The sequence below is a fragment of the Varanus komodoensis genome, unplaced genomic scaffold (genome assembly GCF_004798865.1).
Source record: "Varanus komodoensis strain SLA01 unplaced genomic scaffold, ASM479886v1 scaffold43, whole genome shotgun sequence".
In the NCBI taxonomy this organism is placed as follows: domain Eukaryota; kingdom Metazoa; phylum Chordata; class Lepidosauria; order Squamata; family Varanidae; genus Varanus; species Varanus komodoensis.
In genome coordinates this window covers 8,294,643-8,311,477 of record NW_025335985.1, presented here as the reverse complement: position 1 = coordinate 8,311,477, position 16,835 = coordinate 8,294,643, and the positions used below count along the sequence as shown (strand labels likewise).

Below are 16,835 nucleotides of genomic sequence, written 5' to 3'. Positions count from 1 at the left end.
TTCAGAACGCTCTTCTAAAGAGTCCCCTGGGAAAGGGCGGACTGGTGCTTTCCCGGGCACCAGATGGCGGGGGAAACGAGGGACTCGAAGGGCATGCGAACCCCCAAACGTCCCCTTCACCTGCAAGGACCCCACACCATCGGTCTCTCCTGGCTGCTCGCCTTCCACAAGCAACTGAAGGGGGGCCCATGCATGCCCGGGGGTGGGGGGCTCGCAGCTCCCTCTGGGGTGGAGCCCGGCAGCTGCTCAGCAGCGAGCGCCCCGCAAACCTCCATGCCCAGGCAGTTCTGCAACTGCAGCTATTAGAGAAACCTGGTGCCGCTGGGGGGCTTGGAGGTGCAGCCCACAGCTACCGGCTCACGGCTCGAGCGAGGCGGCTTGTGCGGCTGCAGCTTCCGTGGCCTCTGGGATCAAAGCGGGAGACCGCGCATGGCACTGCGGCGAGTGGGTGGCCGCAGCTCGGCTCTCCCGTGCGCCTCCTGGAACGCCCCTGGGGGGACTGGGCGGGGCAAGAGCACACAGGGAGACAGACAGACAGCCTGGCAGACGACTTGCTGCGGGCCGGTCACCCAGCGACCAGCCCAATCGGCCAGCAGCCCGAGTGGGTCAGGGTGTGTGAGTGCACCCTCCGCTGACAACCCAGCGCATGACGTGTCCCCTGGATGCTCGCAGCGGCGGCACGGCCCGACCCGAGCACCCAAGCGCTCCTCCGTGCAGAAGGAGCAGCCGCTGGCTCCAGGCCTTCACTCACCATGAAAATCTTGCGCTCGCCCTTCTGCTTGATGTACTCCTTGGGCAGAAAGTCCTTCAGGCTGCGAGCAAGGAAAGCAGGGGGAAGTGAGGGACGTGGCAGGCAAGGCAGAGTGCAGGCGGACCTTCCCTCCGACCCGAGCAGCCCGAGGTGAGGCGGGACGCTGTGGGGCACAGGGCTGCCAAACCCAAGGGGCTGCCTCTAGCGAGTGGGGGGTGCAGGAAGACCCAGCGAGGGGCCCGAGGAACTGGGGCATCCTGGGGAACCCCCCGTGACTTGGCACCACCTTCCCTCCCGCTGCCCCCAGTGCGCCCCGCGCATCGTTGCCACGCGGCTACGGGGGCCATTCCGCAGATGGGCCGGCTCACTCCAAGAAGCCCGGCTTGTGCTTCTGCTCATTGTGGGGGCCAAACTGGATCTGGCACTGGAACCCGGCAAACTCGCAGGCCTTGTCGAAGGACACCGGGTGGGAGCCGTTCAGAATGTCGTCGCGGGCCTGTGGGGGAGGGACAGGGTGGGTGGGGGCCCGTCTCCCCTGGGGAGCCCTTGTCCAGCAGGGCCGGGCCCGCTGGGCACCCGCACGGCCCCCCGGCTGGGGCGGTGGATCAGTGAGGCCCGTGCCGGGCAGACAGGAGATACCTGAACGTAGAGGAGGTTGAGCTGCACCGGGTCGCGCGAATCCACATTCTGGTCCGAGTAGAAGAACTTGCGCCGGAGCAGCAGCGTCTCGCTGCCATCGACACCCTGCTCGCGCAGCGTGCGCCCGTGATCCAGCCAGTTCACTGCACGGGGAGGGGAGGGGAGGCGGTGGGTGGGCGGGCGGACGAGCTGCCCCGCGTGGCCCCCCCCCCCCCCCCCCCCCCCCCCCCGCCCCGACTCACGCTCGTCGTCGGTGTGCAGCTTCTGCTTGAGCTTCTCCATCTTCTTCTCGTCGCGCAGGAGTGTCTTGTCCTTCCGGAGCGTGCCCGTCTGCTCCTCCTTCTTCTCCTCCACCAGCTCTCGCACCAGAGAATACTCGTCGTAATTGGTAATGCCTGCGGGGCGCCAAGGCGGCGGCATCAGCCGCTGCGGGACCCCGCTGAAGCGAAGGGCCGTGCAGCCCCCCACTCAGCCGGGACAGGGCACCCGGCCTCTGGGGGGAGCCACTGCGGCAGAGCCCCCCCAATCCCGGGAGGGGGACCGGCACCCGCACCGATTCTGGCGCAGATGGTCATGAGGATGTCCGTGACTGTCTTGGAGTCGTCCACCATGACGGTCTTGACGGTGCCGTCCAGCATGCGGATCTTCAGGGGCCGCTGCTTCTTCTTGTACTCCATGGTGTCCTGCACAGCCCGGGGAGGGGGCAGAGGAGGCCAGAGCCAGAGCGGAGTGTGAACGCAAGCGGGGAGACCTCATGGGTCTGGGCCGGGCCGGGCCGGGCCGGGGGGGGGGCAGAAGGGGGGACTTTGCCCGGAGTGACCGTGGGCACAGGGCCACACACCACCTCCACACCGGCTGTCGGAGAGCAGGCGGGCATGCCCTCTTGCGCTCAGACTCTGCTTATGGCTGCCCCCCTGGCACATCAGGGTGGCCTCTGCGAGAGCAGAAGGATGGGCCAGGGGTCCCTCGGGCCCCTTCCGAGGAAGCCGGGATCGCACCGCGAAGACCACGGGACGAGGCGGGGAGGGACGTACCCCATTGCGGAGCATGTAGTAGTCCAGAGCCTTCCCGGCCTCCAGCCAGATGCCCTTCTTGGGGTCTTCATCGGAGAGAAAGAGGCCGAAGTCGCTGGCTGCAGAGCCGCAGAGAAAGGGCAGGACTCAGCGGGGGCCTTCGGAAGGCGGCCGCACCCAGAGGCCCAGCCTGGCCCTGTGGCCACCGCACTGCTGCATGCGGCCCGGCTCAAGGGCTGCCCCCCGCCAGGGCACGGGGACCAGGATGGGGCCTTCAGAAGGGCCCCGTCCCCCACTCAGGGGAACTGTGGAGAGCCTGGTTTTCCCACGACCGGTGGGGGCAGTGGACAACCCCTTTCGGTTCTCAGTTCTCCAGTGCGAAGGAACGCTGGCCACGGGCCTGGGCACGCTCTGGGCCAAGGCAAGGAACGGCTGCAAGCCGGCCCACTCTGCCGAGACCCCCTCACGGGAGCAGCAGGACAGGCAGGTGGCCAGTGCACAGTCCCTCTCCTTGCCACGCACGTGCCGCTCACTCCCGCCTGCAAGGAAAGGCTGGTGGAGCCTTCCGGTTACCCCGCCCCAGCGTGCCGTGGCCTCGTGGGCCTGAGGCCAGCCTCTCCCCTGGCTTTTGAAACCTGATGTGAACCGCAGAGGCAGAGCCCGCTGACCCCTGGCCCGCCAGGAGTGGGATGGCACCGGTGGGCATGGCGAGGCCACCAGGACCGCACTCCGAGCAGGGGCAGCACGGACTCCCCTGCCTCCCCTGGCACCGAAAAGGGGACCGGGGGCTACGCATCCGTGCAGGCGGCTTTGACTAGTGTCAGGGTCAGCAGCTGAGACCCGGGTCCACCGAGCGATTGGGGAATGGACTGCCGGCAAAGCAGTCCAGGGGCCCGGCACACATTTGCGTCCCACGCGGGGGCAGCAGGCCCGGCTCCTCCTGCCCCTCACATGGCCTGCCGCTTCCTCTCCAGCGTCTGCAGCTGACAGGGAGTCCTTCCTTGCAACCATGCTTTTTCTAAGGGCTTGTCATCCAAACAATCCCGGTGTTCGAGGCCGACTGACCCAGGATGGTCACCTGTCAAGGTGTCCTGAACGGCTTCGCTCAGCTCGGCGGGGAATCCCTGCTGCACGTGCGGCCGGAGCTGCAGCTGCCGCCCGCTGCGGGCAGGACGGAGCCAGGCGGGCCCGGGCTGACTGGGCAGTGGCAGCAGCCTCGCCGGGGCTTCTGTAAGGCCAGCCTGCCCTTGTCCCAGGAAGAGGGTCTGCGGCAGCAGCACCGCCACACCAGGGAGACGGAGAGGCACCTTTGCAGAGTGAGGACGAACTCCCAGCCACGTGGAAAGCAGAGCAGCTCTGCCAGGCAACTGGGCCGGAGGACCAGTGCAAGAGCAGGCAAGACGCCCCGGCCCCGGTTCTCTCCAGAGCGAGCGGGAGAGACAGTCAATGCACAGAAGGGGCACAAGACTTCAGAGGGAAAGGCCTGAAGTGCTGCTTCCCACCCGCAGGACTTACGCTGGCCCATCTGCGCCTCCGGCACCCGCTCCCGAATGATCCGGCAGGCGTCGTACACCATGGTGGAGGGCTCAAACTGCATCGTCTTCACCACATTGCCGATGCTTATCTTGAGCGATAACGCAACCATCTTGGCAGCTGAGAGGTCCCCCCTCTGGCCTCACCTGCAGATGCACAAGGAGACACACGGTTGCTGCCAGGGTGGGGGGCACGGAGGCCCAGGGGAGCCCCCCACCACCCGGAGCTGCCAGCGAGCCCACACCACAGCGCCGCTCTCCACACCTCCACCCCGTGCTGCGAGGGGTCCCCACCCGGCACCACCACTCAGGAGGGGCAGCCCCCACAGCAGCCGCAGCATGCCTTCCGCCCAGCGGGGACAGGCCACCCTTGGCTTGCCACCGGCCCTTGCCGCAAGCCCAGCTCTGCGCAGCAGCGGGCTCCTCATGCTCAGGCACAGCTCTTGGGCAGCACCCAGGCCCAGGCCCAGGCCCAAACGACAAAGGAACCAGAGGCAGCTGAACAAAGCTCCCAACGGGGAAGGGCAGGGGCCTCTCCAGGGAATGATGTGACATCGCGATGGCTGCACCATCTGCCACGAGCGCTCCCGTCCACGGGGCCTGCGGGCAGCGGGCGGGCGGGCGGGCTGCGCAGGGGCGCAAGGCCCCTCCCACAGCGGCCAGAGGAGCTGCCCTTGCTGGCTTGAGCGACAAAAGCGCTCAGCAGGCGCAAGAGAGCACAAGCAGCCCCTCAGAGGGCCGGGGAGCATGCGAGTCGCTCTGGCTCTTTGCTGGAGAAGCAGTGCAGCTGGACACGCGTTACAGAGCTGGCCAAGAAACTGGTGCAGTGGAAGTGACGGTTCCGTCTAGTGGGGAACAGGAATTGTCTTCTTTGACTTCCAATCTGCAAAGTTCTCCAGAATGCTGAGAAGGCGCAGGCTGCAGGCGGTTCTTCCGCAGCAAAGACGACGTGCAGACTAAAGCCTGGCCGAAGCCACCACAGCCAAATCCCCACCCAGTCTGCCCCGCAGGAGCCCCACTTGGCCTGACCCCACAATTATTATTATTATTATTATAACATTTCTATGCCGCCCCTTGCCGAAACCTCGGGGCGGCTTACAACATGATAAAATACATTGAAATACAATAGTACACAATAAATTACCATTAAATATAAAAATACAAAAAAAATACATTGATTTACAAATACAAAATTAAAATTATCAGTATAAAATAAAAATATAGGAGGAGAAAGAGAAGGAAGAAGAAGTTGCCCAGGCCAGATCATATGTTTTAACAATTGAAATGATGTTTAAATAAAAAGGTCTTTACCTGGCGCCGAAAAACCAGTAACGACGGTGCCAGGCGGACCTCTTTGGGGAGTGAATTCCATAGGTTGGGCGCCACCGCAGAGAAAGCCCTCCTCCGGGTACTTACTCTCCTAATTTCTTTCATGGAGGGTTCCTGGAGAAGGGACTCTCCCGCAGATCTCAAAGGGCGGTCGGGCATATACGGACGTAAGCGCTCGTTCAGGTAGCCAGGACCCAAGCCGTTTAGGGCTTTGTAGGTCATAATCAACACAATGCAACTCCTCCCCAAGCCTCACCGGCAAACACACCACAACAGGGCCCCCTCACTGCTCCGGAGCACACCGGGTCTTGCGCCACGGCAGCTACGAGGATTGGCAGGGTGAGGGCTGCCCGCTGGCCGGAGCTCCAGGGCTGCCGGAAAAAGCCCTCTTGGGCTGGCGGGAGGAGATTGGCCCCGTCATCCCCCACAGGAAGGCTGCCCAGAGGGAGCCGGGCCGATAAGCCACAGTGGGACGGGTGCGCAAGTGAGACAGGCAGCGGCTGACGGCAGAGAAGCCGCAAGAGAGAAGCCGCAGAGCCCCCCGGAGCTGCTCACCGCCGGCTCCCCCTCCGGCTTCCTCGGGGAGGCTCCTCCCCCTTCCTGGCCGGGGAGCCTTTCCGTGGGCTCATGGCCAGCAGGACCTGCTGCCCGAGACAGCAGGGCGAGGGGGCTGCGGGGACCACTTCCTCCCCATGCCTGGCTGCTTCCAGGGACCTGAGGGCCAGGCCTCGGCCCCGCAGTGCCCACCCCTCCTTTCTGCACCAGCAGCTCAGCTGGCTCTTTCGGGCGGGACTGCTCTGCCCCCCAAACACGGGCAACAGGCTTGCGGTTTACCAAGGCCCCGGCCCGGGCCCAGCAGCACGCCTGGCGGGATGCCCCAGCTCGGGTCAGCACCACAGCACCCAGAGCTGGCACCCACCAGCTGCTCCTCATTCTCGCTGAGGGGCCATCCACTGCTCTGGGGAGAGCAACTCCCCACGCACGCAGAAGTGGCTCTCCTGGGACTCGCACCCAAGCCCAGCGACTGTCGGAGGCGCAGCCATGTGGCCTCTCCGTGCCTTCCACGCATGCTTGCCGCTGGTCGGCCGCGACCCCTTCCTGAGAGCCACCGAGCACCAGACCCCAAACACCACCGTCCCACTGTCTCCTGCCTGGGGCTCAGCACCCAAGCCGCCTACCTGGCCCCACTCACTTCAGAGCTCCCGTCGGCCACGGGCTCACTCAGAAAGTCGCCAGAAAGCACCCCCACAGCCAGGCCGGGGCCCCGGGGCCAGCCCCCCACTCGCTCCGCCGCTGGGGGCTACACGGCTCCTGCTGCCGCAGCCAGCGCTGCTCAGGGCTTCCTGTTGTCGCTGCTTCCTCTCCCTGGCCGAGAGCAGCCGCAGCGGCTTCCTCCCCAAGCAAGACACGCCCCTCCCCGGCTCCCCCTCGTCCCCGGGACCGCTGCCCCACGCTGGGCCCACCAACAGCCCCGGGATGCTGCGTGCAGGGGGCGCCTTCGGCACATGCAGACGGAGTCTCACGAGCGCACAGCCAGCTGCGGACACTGTCCGAGCACAGGAAGGCCGCGACGCGGGGCTGGGGCAGCCGTCTCCAGGCTCTCGGGCACGGCAGCGGCCCCCACCCCATACACTCCCGGAGGCAAGACGGGCCCCTGGGAGCCCAAAGAGAGGGAACCCTTGCCGCAGAAAGCAGCCTTGTGGGACTGCTCTTTCTTTAGCGGCGACTCTGGTGGGACCGGGGGCAAGCTGAAAGGATCTGGGTCAGAGGTCCTTCTTTGGAAGCCCTGTGGGAAGGAGACTAGGAGGATGGCTCCCGGAGAAGGGCCTTTTCTGCGGTGGCACCCCGGTTACTTTGTTTTCTTGTAAGACCATCCCAAGACTATTTTGTAGTGGACAGTATACAAAAGTTTCAATAAAAGATAAACGCCTTGTTCCCTGCCCCAACCGCAGGCAGGTGTCCCCCTCGCCCCTCACTGGCCCTAGGCTACAGCAAGGCCAGCCAGGCGAGGCCCCGCCACATGACCAGCAGCCTGGCCGACCCCGAGGAGCCAAGAGGCTGGGCCATGCAGCCGTGCGCTGGTCCCCACCTCCCCGTGGGCAGGCACAGCCCTCCCCCTCCAAGCCCTTCCCCGGCAGAGATGGAGAAACAGCACTGCCTGCTGGGCTTGGCTGTGGTCTGAGCCTGTGAAGATGGGCTCTGAGGAGCTCTGGCATGACGCAGAACGGAGAGAGGTAAGGTGGAGGCGTGCACTTCCCAAAGCCCAAGGGCCTCCGACCTGCCCGCCCTTGTGCCTTGCAGAGGCACTCGCAAACTCACCAGGGCACGGGGTCAACATCTCCCCAGCGAGAGGGCTGCTCTGCAGCACCAGCACCTGGGCCAGGCGTGCTGCCGTGTCCTTCACCTGCCCACACGCCCAGGCCCAGCAAGGAGTGCCCTGCTGTTTTGGACAGGCTACCAACCTGCCTCCCAGTGGATCACATGCCATCTGCCCAGCATCAAGCGGCCCAGGGCCCCCAGGCGGAAATTCAGGCCCCAGGAGGTGGAGACGCTGTTGGCAGAAGGCTCGGTGCACTGGAAGATGCCCTTTGGCCCCCGTCGGATGGGGCTGCTTTCCACCTGCATGAACAGGTCCACAGAGCCAAAGGTGGGGAGGGCTCTCACAAGCCGGCCAGCCCACTGATGCAGGAAGCTTCCTGGCCTAGCGCGCCACTGGTGCCTGTCCGGCCACGGCGTAAAGACTGCCAACAAGAAGACTCCCCGCCTGCAGGGTGCCTGGCCTCACCGCCAAGCAGCTGGAATCTTGTGGATGCTCTTTAGTGAAGACCCCTTTCTTCGCACCTGAGCCCCATGCTTTGAGAGCCTGGACCGCCCTCCGAGTGGGATGGCATCGCCAGGTGTCCTGCACAAGCAGGCGGCTGGACTTGATGGCCTTCATGGCCCCTTCCAACTCTACTATTCCGTGATTCTATGATGAGAGAACAAATTATGTGGCAGGCCCCCAAATACCTGAAAATACCATGTTGCCTCTTACTCATCTTTTCTCCAAGCTAAGCATGCCCAAATCCTTCCACCTCTTCTTACAGAATGTGGCCTCCAGCCCCTCTCACCCTCTTGGCTGCCCCTCATTCCTTCTAATTCCTTAAGATCCCTCTGCAGAGGGGGTGCCAAGAATTGAGGCAAAGAGTCCCGAGAACACCTCAGATGGGGTAGAGAAGAGCGGTCCCGTCTGGCCGTCTGGCCAATGCATTGCTGCTAATGCAGAGCAAAACCACAGTGGGTTCTCCAGCCACTGCGTCACGTGGCTGAGCCTGAGGCCTCCTAAAACCTCGGCTTTATTGCTGCAGAAATTCACTGAAAGCCTTGGCAAAAGTCTTTGTCCTGTCAAGATTGCATTAAATCCTGCTCCTGCCTCCTTCTAAGGTTTGATCAACTTTCCTCTCCACCAGAAGCCCGCAGCGCCTCACTTGTCTGCTCCCCAGACGAACAAGAAGCCACTGATGAGCATGAGTCTTTGGGTGCCATCTACTGAACAGCTACGATCCACCAAAGAGCAGCACTTACCGGCTTCCATTGTACCAGTTTGCCAACAAGAGAACTGCAAGGGTCAAATGCCTTGCCGAAACTGAGACATACCACAACCAATTAGGTGGGTGGGAACCCTAGAATGGCCTTTTCAATCTCACCTGTCCTCCTGATGGATCAGGCTCTGCCCCCCACCACCCCCGCAAGCAGGGTGGGTCCCCTGCACCGACTGATCTTTCCAGTGCCAAACTCCGAGTTGCTGAATTTGTTTATGGTTAAGCCCCGACACACACCTTTTTTCTGAAATGGGTTTTTGCTCCAAATTCGTGTCTGTTGCTGGCTTGTGGTTGTTTAACTTAAAATCTGCTAGCCATGACAGTGAGCCAGAAGAACTGTGGGCTGAAACCAGAGGCATCATTAGGGAGGAACGCAAGAAGACAATGCCGATAGCAAAACGAAAGGAAGAGCCTGGAAAGATGGCAGAAGAAACACGCACAATCGCCAAGGACAGACAAGAAGCAACAGATAAAGGTGACCAAAAGAGGGCCAGAATCCTGAATGCAGCCTTTCAGCAACTATCACGCAGAGGCAAAACAAACTCGTACAATGACCAGTGCAAAGAAACAGGAGAGGAAAAACAGGGGACCTCTTCCAAGAAACCAAAGGGAAATCCAGAGGTTGAGTACGAATGCCAAAAGACAAACGGGGTGTCTCTGCTGTCAGACCCCAGGGCCACCTCAGCGAGCAGAGTGAAATCCGCGGGGACTCCTCTCCTCTCCTCTCCTCTCCTCTCCTCTCCTTTCCTACCAGACAAGGATAAAAGCAAGAGAATGTGGAAAGACTATACAGACGGACTGTGAAGAAGGGCAAGAAGGATGACAGAGTCCATCAAAGAGGAATCCTGTGAGAAAGAGCCCGCAGCGCTGGCGAGTGAGGCGAGAGCTGCTCTGAAAGCACCGGGAAGGAAGGAAGCCCTCGACGAGATGGGAGACCAGAAAAGCTATTCCAAGCGGCAGAGATGGAATCAGTCAAAATCCTGACAGGAATCTGCCAATATGGGGGAAAAACCATGGCCCACAAACTGGAAACATTTTCGGTGCACATGTCTGTCTTCCAGAAAGGGGATGTGGAAGAGAGCTGCCATCACAAGACTATTTCTCTAATTTTCCATGCTGGCAAGTGATGGTCAAGCTGGTGCAACATCCCATATGCAGCAAGCACAATAAGCCTCAAAGCACCCAATTGTCCCAATGCGTAACCTGCAGCACCCGCAAGAAGCTACTGCTAGGAAAGAATATGGGGAAACAGGATGGCTTCCCATCGGCCAAGCCGCCAGCAAAGGCTGCATTTCCCTCCCTATCTCCAATTCACCTGCATAAGGAACGCTGGATTAAGATCAGAGGAAAGGACAACAATTAGCGAGTGATCTATCAACAGTTTGAGCTATGCAGATGGTATCATATTAGTGGCAGAAAGCACTAATGAACTGAGCTGACACACAATGAAAGTGAAAGAAAAAAGTGCAAGAGCAGGACTGCAGCTGAATGTTACAACCAAACAGGCCTTCAAAGGAGCCTTCCTGTCGACAGTGAGGAAACTGACATTGTGACAGACGCTGCAGACTTCGGCTTGGTCAGCAATTCAAGGCAGACTGGATTTCTTGGGCAATTAATCGAAAGACGACCGAGACTTGGGAGGGCAGGAATGAAGCAACCAGAACAGAGAACCAAATATAAGGGCATTTCACTGGAGACCATGCTCAGGATTATGCACACCACTGCATTCCTGACCACGGCGCATGGATGCGAAAGCTGGACAGTGAGGAGGGCCGACAGGAAGCATGTGGGCACACGTGAAGCACAGTGCTGGAGGGGAGCGTTGCAAAAACGCCGGACAGACAGACAGGTGAACAAGGGCGTCCTCAGTGAAGTCAAGCCAGAGCTTTCCCTCGAAGCAAAAATGGCAAAGCTGAGGCTGCTGCACGTTGGGCACCTCGTGAGGAAGCAAAGCTCCCCGACGAGCAGCACCATGTCAGGGAAAGCTGAAGGCAGAAGGCGGTGGCCAAGCCAGAGATGGAGACTTGCAAAGGAAGCCACAGCCTTGGCCTTAGAATGGCTCGGCCGGACGGTCTGGGGGGTCTTCATGCACTGGGTTGCCGTCCGACCCGATGACACATAACAAAACGCATAGCAGCCGTTCCGCAGGGCTGCCACTGGAAGCTCAGTCCACCAGAGAAGGCAGCGGGCCAGCCCTGCCACCCACAGTGAGGGCCCACGCCAGCCGGAGCGAGGGTGACTCTGCAGAGGAGCCTGGGTCCCCCTCCACCCCCGTCCCCCAGAGCCCGGGGCAGAGGGGGCCCGGACATGCTCGCTGCAGCTCCTCTCCGCTCTGGCTGCGGGGTCACTCCTGTGCAAGGAGCACCAGAGCAGCTGTGCACGGCCACAACCCGGGAGGAGGAGCGGGGGGGGGGCATTCCTTTCTCTCTGCCGCCTGCCCTCGCAGACGCTCCAGCAGCGCATTCCTGAGATGCTCTGCACGGCTTCTGCTCAGTGAGCACCAGAGGCCCCTCCGGCTTCCTGTGGCTGGCGGAGCGCACCAGGCAAGGAGCAGGGCGTCTCCACGCCGCACTTCAGCTGGGGGAGGCAGGGCTTTGGCCTGTGCCTGCACAGGAGCAGCAGCATGCGCATACCTACACCCTGCAGCGCATGCAAATATTTCCCCCACCACAGAGATGGGAAATGCGTCGGAAACCCCCACGCTTCCTCCCAGCTCCCACACTACCCTGGCAGCCCAGTTGCATCTTGCGCCTGCCCCCACAACAGGCCCCGGGGCGGCCAGCCAGGAGCACAGCACGGCTCCACGCACACACAGCGGCACACACTGCGGGTGTCGCAGCGCAGTCAGTGGCACTTGAACCTCCTGTCCAACCACCATCTTTTTGTTAGGTAAGTGCAGAGCTGATTGCTCAAGCATGAGAAGGAAAATAGTTTGCCCTCCAGGAAACCCTTGTTGCGGCTCTGATTCACAGCCAGCTGCAAAGGTGCTCAGCATAAATTGCCTTGACAGATGCGTGTCTGAAGGCAGAAGTCCTGGCAGGAGGCAGAAGTCCTGGCAGGGGCGGCGCCCTAGAAGACAATCAGCTCAGCTGATCGCAGACCTTCAGCGCTGGAGAGGAGGCCGTCCAGCCCGGCTGCTCAGTGGAGGAAGCCCGGAAGCCAAGTTTCTTTGAGTCCCTCCCAGGAGCCACTTCCGTGCTCCAACTGCTCCTACCAGCAAGAAGCTTCTTCTGGTGCTTAACCCAAAGTTAACCTCCCGCAGCGGAAGCCCGTTGAAAGCAGGGCAGCCGGGAACGAAGCTCTGAGCAATTACCTGGGACAGCGCTTCCAGGCTTCGGTTTACCCATGTGCCTGGCCAGCTTCTTTGCTCTCCTCTGAACCTATCCCCATTTTTTTTATCCCCAGAGCCCGGCCTCCCATTCGGGATGCAGCATGGGGCATTCGGCGGGGGTGGATCCCAGAAAGGGACACGGGGTTCCAGATGAGGCCTGGTTGGTGCAGAATAAAGTGCAGCTACTACTTCCTGGGGCAGGAAGCCATGGTGCTAATCAGGGAGCCGAAAGTCACATTTTTGCAGTTGCCTTATCAGGGCATACACAAAGGACCCACTGCCAAACTGAACTCTCACAGAAGAGAAGCGAAGCGAAGCTGGAGGTAGGCAAGATGGACCATCAGGAAAAATCCAAATGCCACATGAGGGGAAGGGGCAACAAAAGGTTGCGAAACAGCGAGCAGAGTGCCGGCGTGGCCTGGAGCCCTTGTTTCGGGCTAGAAGCCAGATGGAATGGGGGGGCCGCGAGGACTGACATCCCGTGAGGACAGAGCCACGTGCTGCCCGTTGCGGGGAGGGGCTGAGCGGTCAGACAGCGCTGCCTGCACGGCCACCACCTCTTTGCCAGATGTGCCACCTGAAGGTCACCTCAGGCTTCCCGACGGAGGAGGGCGCAGTCCTCCCTCAGCCCTGACCAGCGCCAGCCAGCAAGAGACCCGTGTCTGCTCATCAGAGCTGGAAGCAGTTCCAAAGAGCCGAAAAGACCACACTTTAACAAATGGGGCGACTTCCACTGTGACAGCTTTGTCCCAGCAGCAATCGTCTGCTGAGACTCCGGGGACGCCACGCCGGATGAGCCGATCCCGACTCACGAACTGTGCTGTTCGGCTCTCAAAGCCCAGCGCCCATGCCGCTCCCAGCTCTGCTGAGCACCGACCGGCTGCAGGGCTGGGACGGCAGACCGCCCTCAGCCACGCCCCCACCCAAGCGGGTGCCCCCCAGCACGTGCTGCGCTCGTGCCAAAGGAGTCAGCAGAGGCGGTGGCGGCAGGACAGCGCACCCGCCAGTCCCCTGGCTGGCAGCTCCGGACCGCCGGCGAACAAGCAAGCTGCGGCAAGAGCCCTTCTCCCTGGAGGCAGAAGTGCAGGGGAGACGCAGGAGCAGCAGCTTCCCGGCAAGAGACGCACCACCTGGAAGGAAGTCCTCCAGCGCCGGGACAATGCAACCCCCAGGCGTTCACTGTTCCAGAGCACACGATCACCCGCAGGCCCATGGAATGCTGGCCGAATCCAAGAGCGCGTCTGTTGCGTGTCTCCTGGTCACACAAAACCAAGGCCAAGCACAAGCCTGCTCGACAGCACCTAGAAGGAAATGCCCCCGGGCAGCTGCCCAGCAGGCCGCTGCACCTCGCCGGGGAGGCCTGCAGATCCACCCCGGCCCCACCCGCACCACTGCGTGCCCCCCGGGACGCCCTCGCGGGGCCGAAGGACGCCCAGAGCTGCAGCCGAGCAGCACACGATCCCCGGCACCCCTGGCAAGGGGGCCACGGGAAGCACACGCTGCTCAGCGCAGCGCTCCAGCAGCCCAGTGCAATTCACCGGAAGCCCTACGTAAGAGCAGGACTGAAACCACTTGGCTGTTTTTTCACCAAGCGGGGAAAGCCCCTGGCAAGCCCGCGAGCAGTGCCTGGGCACAGGAGCTGTGCTCCCCGGAGCCCGGCCTCCCATTCAGGATGCAGCACGGGGCATTTGGCGGGGGCGGCCACGGAGAGTCTTCTTCGCCACGAACGTGCCCCCTTCCTTTCCAAAGCTGTCCAGCTTGGTGGCCATCAAGACGGCTTGCGGAAGAGTGTCATAATTTGGCTGTGCGCTGGGCAAAAGGGTCCCCCCAGGCTCCGGAGCTCCCACCCTTCAGCCACAGAGGGTGCTCCTTACTGGGGCGCTCCTCTCCCTCGTTGCTGCACCGTGAGTCATTTCATGCCCCTCTATCATGCCCCCTCCCACCTGGTCCCCAGGAGTTTGGAATAAGCACCGATGTGCCAAGTTTACTGGTGACACCAAACTGTGTAGGGTGGCCAAAACCAGAAGGGGCTGTGAGGCGCTCCAGGGGGGTCTCTCCGAGCTGGCAGAAGGGGCAGCAGAGTGGCGAATGTGGTTCGAGGGGGCAAATGTGAAGTGATGCAGGTTGGGGCAAGAAGCTCAACTTCCAGTAGAGGGGGTGGAATCTGAGCTGCCGGCGACCGAGGCAGATCTTGGGGTGGCAGAGGCAGCCTGAGGAAAAGACCAGCCCAGGGCTCAGCTGCTGCGAACGGAAAGCGGAGCTGCCAAGATCGTGCTCCCACGCCCTTTGCTGTGATGGCACTTGCGCTCGTTCTGGTTGCTGCACCAGAAAAAGGACGTCACCAAGCTGGGAGAAGCGCAGAGAAGGCCGACCAGGGGGACCAAGGGGCTGCAGCAACTCCCTGCGAGGAGTGGCCGAGATGGGTTAGCTCAGAAAGAAGCGCTCAAGAGGAGACATGGTAAAACCCCTCCCCTCCCTTATCACTGGAACCTGGGATCATGGTATCGTAGCACAGCAGATTTAGAAGGGGCCAAGGCGGCCATCTGGTCCACCCCCTGCTGCTGCGGGTCAGCAACCTGCACCCAGCCCACGCTGGCGGCTGCCATTTCTTCCTGAATGCCTCGCGCGTGGGAGAGCCCCCACCTCTCCAGCCAACTGGTTCCACTTTCCTATTGCTCTGATACCTCATCCGAATCTGGGTTGTCACAGCTTGAATGGATTATTCTGTGTCCTGCACTCTGGAATCGGCGAGAGGACTTCTAGAGTGATGTCATGTCCCACCAGTCTTCTCTTCTCAAGGCTAAACATGTCCAGTTCTCTGTCTCTCCTCATAGGGCAGTGCTTCCAAGCCCTGGATCATTTTTGTTGCCCTCTGATGGACCCTCTCTGACTTTCCTGCATCTTTCTTAAATCTTGGTGCACTGAACTGGACACAGTATTCCAGTGAGGAGTATAGAGGAACTGCTACTTCTCGTGATTTGGAAGTAACACTTCTATTAATGCATCCCAAACAGCATTTGCTAGTTCATATTTAGCCTGTTGTCCACAGTAACTCCAAGGTCTTTTTCAGTTCAGCCATCCCATGAAACTGATTGGTGGGAGGTTTAGGACAGACAAAAGGGAACAGCTCCTCACACAACGCAGAGTTAAGCTATGGAATCCACCGCCACAGGAAGTGGCTGTGGCTGCCAAACTGGGTGGCTCTGAAAGAGGACTGGAGGCGAACGCTGGCTACGGACTGGCTCTGCTGGCTACGGACTGCCTTGGCAACCAGAGGCGGCGTGACTGGAAGTGGTCCAGAACCAATCCTGCTTGAGGGATCCAGTCTGCAAGCTTTTGTGGGCTGGAGTCCACTTATCAGTCCATGCCACACAGACCGCCGCTGTGGGAGCCACGCACTGGGCTGGGTGGTCCGATCCAGCGAGGCTTTTCTTGGGTTTTTAACATGTCGCTTCTTCCAGGCTAAGCAGTCCCAGGGGTTGCAATCTTTCTTCCCAAGGGAGTCAACTTTGCTTGTCTGGCTTGCCCCTTTCAGCTCTACAAGTGCCCTTTGGAGGCGCAGTCACAGCCCAGTAGGTGCAGCACCGGTGGCCGCATTTTCAAAATACTTCCTGATGATCCCGGAAGTGGCGTTTGCCTTGGCAACGGGGGGCAGCGGTGCAAGAAAGGGCACAGGGCACAACAAAGCGCTGCACAAGCACTCGGGGTTCAAGCGGCGCAGGCCGGGCAGCCAGCGCCGAGACCCTGGGAGGCCAGGAGGTTTTCTTCCGGCCCTTTGCGCTTCATATGTACAGTATAAAAGGAGCTGGATGCCTTGGCCGAAAGGCAGGGGGTGCGCAAGCAAGTGCCTTCACGGGGTGACTAGATAAGGCTTCCGCCCAGCAAGCTCCTCGCCAGTTCAGTCAGCCGTGGACAGTGGCTGCCGAAGGGAGGGCCGTCCTCCGTGCACCCGGTAAGCGGACTCCGGCCCCCAAAAGCTTATGCCAGCACGTCACTGCTTAAATGTGAGGAATCAGCATCTCTCCGCTGTCTCTGCTGTTGCAGACCAACCTCTTCCTTGGGCAGTTGGGAATATGAGCGCCCCCAGCCCTGGTCTGCCCTAGGCCGTGGGCGAGCCCCAAGTTTAACTGCTCCCGCCTGGAAACGAGGCTGTCCACAAAAGCACGGGCTTCAGGCAGAGCTCGGCGGCACACGGCGGGATGGCCAGGACCAGCCTCGCCCCAAAGCGAGTTCCACACACTGGGCTGGGGGCTGTGTTGCCCCAACGCCTCTTGCGGCCTGACCGCCCTCCTGGCCGCTCTAAGCCGGGGGTTCCACTGAGCTGTTAAGAGTAATACTGCATCGCTTTTACAATTACGTTTCTTTCTGCGTGGATCTTCGTGCTGCTGGCGGTTTCTACTGACTTTTCCCATGTCGCATCGCTGTGCCCATGCCACCTCAAGGCTGCTCTTGGTGATGGGAAGCCACAGGCCACTTCGACAAGCACAGAAGCCGTGACAACAAGCCACTAGCAGGTCTTTTCTCAGAGCCGTGGCCCAATTCTTCCAGGGCCAGCTGAACCAAGGCCCCCGACACCCCCACTGGGGAAGGGGAGCGCTATCCGAGAGTCCTGCGCTGCGCAGACAGAAGTCTCTTACTAGCCCTGAACTGCCAGGCTTA

The 16,835-nt window shown here is 61.2% G+C and overlaps 1 protein-coding gene across 5 annotated transcripts in view; it reads right to left on the bottom strand.

Moving 5' to 3' along the window:
- TLN1 (talin 1) overlaps positions 1 to 6,575 on the bottom strand; it is a 38,115-nt gene extending 31,540 nt beyond the window's left edge. For 3 of the 5 annotated variants that reach the window (XM_044443889.1, XM_044443891.1, XM_044443893.1), the window contains exons 1-8: positions 6,443 to 6,575; positions 3,919 to 4,082; positions 2,425 to 2,522; positions 1,944 to 2,073; positions 1,633 to 1,785; positions 1,391 to 1,533; positions 1,120 to 1,247; positions 752 to 812 (exon numbers count right to left, since the gene is read on the bottom strand). In XM_044443889.1, coding sequence (XP_044299824.1) covers positions 752 to 812; positions 1,120 to 1,247; positions 1,391 to 1,533; positions 1,633 to 1,785; positions 1,944 to 2,073; positions 2,425 to 2,522; positions 3,919 to 4,048 — 843 coding nt within the window. In that variant the 5' untranslated portion in view covers positions 4,049 to 4,082; positions 6,443 to 6,575. The remainder of the gene's footprint in view (positions 1 to 751; positions 813 to 1,119; positions 1,248 to 1,390; positions 1,534 to 1,632; positions 1,786 to 1,943; positions 2,074 to 2,424; positions 2,523 to 3,918; positions 4,083 to 6,442) is intronic. The other 2 variants (XM_044443890.1, XM_044443892.1) reach the window with 2 other exon arrangements.
- Between the last annotated feature and the right edge of the window lie 10,260 nt (positions 6,576 to 16,835).